Below are 5,293 nucleotides of genomic sequence, written 5' to 3' on the forward strand. Positions count from 1 at the left end.
TAGAAAAAAAAAAAAAATACAGAAAAAAACCAAAACAAAAACCAAAGCAGGTATTTCTCTTTGGCTTCAAGCCTGCTCCCATGAGGTGCAGTGCAGGGGGTGGGCATGAGGTGAAAAGGAAGCAGGTGGCCTCTGCCCTCACCCCTGCCTGGCAGGTCCCAGATTACATGATGCTGCAGTTCTGGGGGTTCTAAGAGAGAAGAGAGGGGAGTTGTGTGAGCTAGGTGGCTGGATCCGTCCTCTCCCTGACCTGCAGAAAGGAGGTGGGGGTGCCTCCATCCCTTGCCCTCTAGCCCCGCCCTCAGGTCTGGGGCTCAGACAGGAGGGGCAGGAAGCAGACTTGGGCTGTTTAGGACCAAAGCTGCAGGGGGGAGGCTCCCACTCCCCCGGGTTGCGGAAGAGAAGGCTCTATCCCCCCAGGGCCATCTGTCCTAACCCTCAAAGACCAGAGCTCCTGTCTGTAGGGATGGAGGCAGAGCAGTGACTCACCTGGGTTCGGGGGCGGGAGTTGCCCAGGAGGTAGGAGCGGGTGACCAGGTTGTCCCCGAAGCTGCCACCCCCACTGCCCCCCACACTTCGGTAGCTTCGAGTGACTGTGACACTGGAGGCAGAAGAGCCAGAGGAGACGGATCCGCCCAGCTGGGCTGCTGAGCTGCTGGCAGACGCCTTGTCGGCTGGCTGCCCACAAGTCCCGCACAGCACGGTGCGCGAGCGCAGGTTGTACTCAGCTGGGTCCCCCGAGCTGCTGCAGTGGGAGCCCTGGGGAGGAAGACAAGGCTCAGGCGGGACGGCGAGTCTGGGACTGACTGCTCAGATGCCCAGGCTGTGCTGAACACACAGGCTTGGGCACCTGCAGGCCACCAGCCAGCACACAGGGAGCTGGGGTTCTGTGCTTGGGAGCCAGAGGGCAAGAGGGGCTTGGAAGCCAGAGACTGGGAGGAAAGATGTGTGTGAAAGGGTGAAGGATCATGAAGATGTGGGGACAGAGAGGTGTGACTTGGATTCTGTTTTACATCCTCTGAGCTTAAGAGGAAAGGGGTGGGTAGGGAAAGAACAAGCCGATAGGGCAGCAGACATGCAGCAGAATTAATTTGGGAAGGGACAGGAATGAGAAAGCATTCTTGCAGGAGCAATGAGGGCAATAAAAGGATGTGCAAGCGGAAAGACCAGAAGAGGACAACAAAGGGGGAGAGAGGCAGGGCTCGAGCGCCCCACCTCTGTCCTCCGTCCCCTGCCCAGGAGACAAATCCAGACCCTTGTCCCCTGCTCCCGTGGGAATACTCCATGGCACCAGGAAATTTCCACTCCCTTCCTTACCAGAGAAGGGCACCCAGACACCTGGGTTCCCTGTTCCAGGTAGAGGGAGGAGAGAGAAGAAAGGCCAGGGCAGCGAGTGAAGTTCCAAAACATTCTTTAATGAAAAGACTTTGGCATGGGAGGCGGGGAGAGAGGCTGTCCCGGGCCTGGCCGGGCTGCCTGTGCAGGCTGGGCCTCAGCGGCGGCTGCCACTCACGTGGTGGTGGTGGAGCAGGTCATCCCCATCCTCATCCTCGTCGTCGTCCACCACAGTCACTGAGCGCACCAGCTTGCGCATGGCCACTTCCTGAGAGGACAGGGAGGAGAGAGCAGGTTGCAGCTTGCGTACTTACAAGGCCCGCTGGAACCTTCCTGGGTCCTGCCCTGTCCTCTGTGCTGTTCAGCAATGAGGAACTTGCCGTACCCACAGGGACACTGCTGATCCCCTTGGGAAGGGGCCTGGCGCTTGGCTCTGCCTCTAGGGACAGCTGATTCCCATTCTGGCCACTAGGAGGAGCTTTGGGGAGTTGGAGGAGGGAGCATTGTACTCACCTCACCCGTGGAGTTGATGAGAGCCGTGCGCAAGCTGTTACCACAGCCCCAGGTGTTCTGGGCCTTCCACACCAGGTCAGTAGGCGGGCTATGGGTGGCCCCAGCTCCTGAAGCCCAGATCTGGGAAACAGGATTAGAGAAAGTGCTCACTATAGTGCCACCATCCTCAGGCCAAGCCATCCCCACCTAAGTACCCCAAGACTCACCGTCACAACCTGCCCAGCCTTCAGGGTAAACTTCGGTGGGAAGCGATAGGTCAGCAAGGGGTCATCTCCGTTCTGGCGCTTGATCTGCCAGTTGCCCATGGTCTGGTCCTGCCAGGAAGGGAAGGAAGGAGGGACTCAGCCAGATTCTCTCGCTCAGGCAACATCTGCTGGCCTCCCTACTGGAGAGGCTGAGCCGGAGGCCAGGAGTCTGGCAACACAGCAAGACCCAGGCAGGCCAACCACTGCCCACACGTTGAGGCGTCACTCTCCCTCCACTCCCCAACCCGCCAGCACCTTGCTCCCCAAGGGTTTATCTTTCCTCTTTGCCTCTTCCCAGTAACTCACTTAGAACCTACTTTGTCTGGGCTGTGCTGGGGATTGAATCCAGTGTCTTTACACTGAGCTATAGCCCCAGATCTTTTTCATTTTTTTGAGACAGAGTTTCATTAAGTCACTAAATTGCCAAGGCTGGGCTCACATTTCACAATCCTGCCTCAGCCTCCCTGAGTGCTGGAATTACAAAGCATGCACTACCACACCTGGAGCTTAGGACCTGAGCCTCATCCCTATGCTATGGATCAAGAAACTAATGCTCTCTGAGGTTGAGTAACTTGCCCAAGGTTCACAGCTGCTAAGCCCAGGAGCCAGGACTGGAGCTCAGCTGTGTTCCCTCAGATCCCATCTGGCCAGCCTACCTCATTGGACTTGTTTCGCAGCCGCACAAACTTGCCCTCCTCATCCACCTCCTCCACGGCCACGCGCCCGCTCGTGCGAGCATGCTGCGAGAAGCTGCTGCGGCTCTCAGTGGCCTCCAGCTTGCGCTTTTTGGTGATGCTGCCCCCGGCGCTGTGCGTCTGGGATGAGTGGGAAGAGGTGCGGCCACGGCTGCGCTGAGAGGTGGGGCTGGGGGACAGGCGGAGCCTGGAGAGGGGAGGCAGGGAGGAGGCTGGGTCAAGACCGGCCGAAGGCTGGAGGCCACTGCTAGCATCCCCTGCCTCCTCCCAGGGCACCCACCTCTCCTCCTCGCCCTCCAGGAGCTTGCGGTAGGCATGGATCTCCATGTCCAGAGCCAGCTTGATGTCCAGCAGCTCCTGGTACTCATCCAGCTGCTGCTGCATCCTCGCGCGCATTTCCGCCATCTCCCGCTCCTTATCCGCCAGCAGCCGCCGGCTGGTATCCCGCTCACGGGCCAGCGAATCCTCCAGGTCCCGAAGCTTTGCCTCCTTGGCTGCCAGCTGGGGTGGAAGAAGTGAGGATCTGGTTAGCTCACAAGAGCCAGAGTACTGGAGGGCGTAGGTAAGGTGGAGGGCTCCAAGGACCATTGCAGCACCTGCCGGCTTTCATCTGAGCCCAAGGTAGGCTCTAATGCAGCCTTGGCTGGCAAACAGGAAGTCCTTCCCAGTGTCTAACTGAAATCTCTCGTTCTGAGGCTAGATCCCATTTCCTCCTGCCCCACATGGCATAGCCAGCAAGAAAAATGCTGATGCTTCTACCAATGAACCAAGCAGAGGAAAGTGGCAGATCTGAGTTACAAAGGATAGTGATCTCATTTCCAAACAGGAAAAACAGGGCCCTAAGAAGACCTGGAAAGAGGAAGGACTGGTACAGCAGATAGGCCATGGGCCCCAATCCCAACCCGTTCTCCCAGGCTGTGGTCCTGGGCCCTGTTCTGTCCCTTTCCTCCTCCCTAGGCAGCCCAAACCGGTGGCTCCTGGTGAGCAGGGAATCACCTGCTTCTGCAGCTGGCTGAGCTGGGCTGACAGGCTGTCGATGCGGATCCGAGACTGCTGCAGCTCCTCATGGGCAGCCCCCACCAGGTTGCTGTTCCTCTCAGCAGATTGCCTGGCATTATCCAGCTGCAGGGAACACACAAAGTTAGCACAGCAGGGCCCAGGAAGGCCAGCAGAGGGCCACCCCGAGGTCCTAGCCACCACCAACTCTCCCCCAAGGCAGGGCTAAGGCTGCTGGGGCAGGGGCTATGGAGGCCCTAGGGAAGAGTGGGCACCTTAGCAGAGTAGGTCTTCTCCAGCTCCTTCTTGTACTGCTCCACCTGGTCCTCATGCTGGGCCCGCAACTCCTGCAGGGCGTCAGCCAGCCGGCTCTCAAACTCTCGCTGCTTGCCATTATCAATCTCCACCAGCCGGGTCTCGTGGCGGCGCTTGGTCTCACGCAGTTCCTAGAAGGGTTAGAGCAAGGACACAGAACCAAAATCAGTTCCTTACAGGGTAAGACCCAGAGGGCCAAGCTCCCCACCCTGCCCCAAACCCATAGCTCACTTTAAGCCAGCAGTGGGGTGCTGCCCATGTTCCACATCTATCGATTAGTATAGAGACTCAGGCTGATGAGCTCTGCCCACAGTGGGTGTCCTAGCCCTAAGATCTGTGTCTGTCACTAGTTAGCCCCAAGTCCCCGGCCTGCAAGGCCTGTAAAGCTCAGTGCCTACCTCACTATAGATGTTTTTCTGGAAATCCAGTTCTTCCTTCAGGGTCTGCAGCCTGTTCTCAGCATCCACCCGCCGCAGCATCTCATCCTGAAGTTGCTTCTTGGCCTCGCCCAGGGCTGCCTCAAGCTGAGAAGAAGCGGGAAGAGGTCAGGGGCAGGGTCCCAGAGAAAGAGGGCTGAGGAAAGCTGGGCAGTGCTATTCCCGGGCCTCCTTTACATCTACAGAACAGAGTTAGTGGAAGTGAGGGCCTTGGGCGCCCTCAGAAGTAAGGACATTCACTTGTAACTACTCTGGTGGGTATTGTGTCAAGAGCTCCAAGAGAAATCCTTCCAGCACCAAGAGCTCACCTCTCGTTGGCAAAGCACAGCAGCTGCCATAATGGAGGTCTGTACAAAGCAGAGGGGGGAAAAAAAGAAAAAAGCAGAGGGGGCAGGAGGAAAGGAAGCAAAGCATGCTGGGGGGTGGGCTGGGAAGGCCTCCAAGAGCTGACACTTGGGGACATGTTAATGGAACCCCTAGAGGGGCACGCTGGTGGCTGCAGGGGCAAAGACACACATGCAAAGGTACAGAGGTGTGAAGCATGCATGTCTGCTGAGGTCCTCAGAAGATCAGTGCTGATGAAGGATGAAGTATGGGGTTGGGACATATGAGGGAAGATGAAGCTGGATCCATAAGCAGGGGAAGGACTGTGAAGAAATGCTTCAACTTGGGGCTGGTGAGATGGCTCAGTGGTCTAAAGCACCTACTTAGAACAAGCTTAGCAAAGCACAGGACCACGGTTCAATCCCCCAGCACC

General features: G+C 57.7%; 1 protein-coding gene across 1 annotated transcript in view; it reads right to left on the reverse strand.

The window, feature by feature from the left end:
* Lmna (lamin A/C) overlaps positions 1-5,293 on the reverse strand; it is a 20,493-nt gene continuing 15,200 nt past the window's right edge. The window contains exons 3-12 of the mRNA XM_004629740.2: positions 4,498-4,623; positions 4,060-4,230; positions 3,785-3,910; positions 3,069-3,289; positions 2,750-2,975; positions 2,055-2,162; positions 1,849-1,968; positions 1,514-1,603; positions 490-759; positions 1-190 (exon numbers count right to left, since the gene is read on the reverse strand). Of these exons, the coding sequence (XP_004629797.1) occupies positions 164-190; positions 490-759; positions 1,514-1,603; positions 1,849-1,968; positions 2,055-2,162; positions 2,750-2,975; positions 3,069-3,289; positions 3,785-3,910; positions 4,060-4,230; positions 4,498-4,623 (1,485 nt within the window). The 3' untranslated portion in view covers positions 1-163. The remainder of the gene's footprint in view (positions 191-489; positions 760-1,513; positions 1,604-1,848; positions 1,969-2,054; positions 2,163-2,749; positions 2,976-3,068; positions 3,290-3,784; positions 3,911-4,059; positions 4,231-4,497; positions 4,624-5,293) is intronic.

Source organism: Octodon degus, unplaced genomic scaffold, assembly GCF_000260255.1.
Source record: "Octodon degus isolate 3935 unplaced genomic scaffold, OctDeg1.0 scaffold00032, whole genome shotgun sequence".
Classification (NCBI taxonomy): domain Eukaryota; kingdom Metazoa; phylum Chordata; class Mammalia; order Rodentia; family Octodontidae; genus Octodon; species Octodon degus.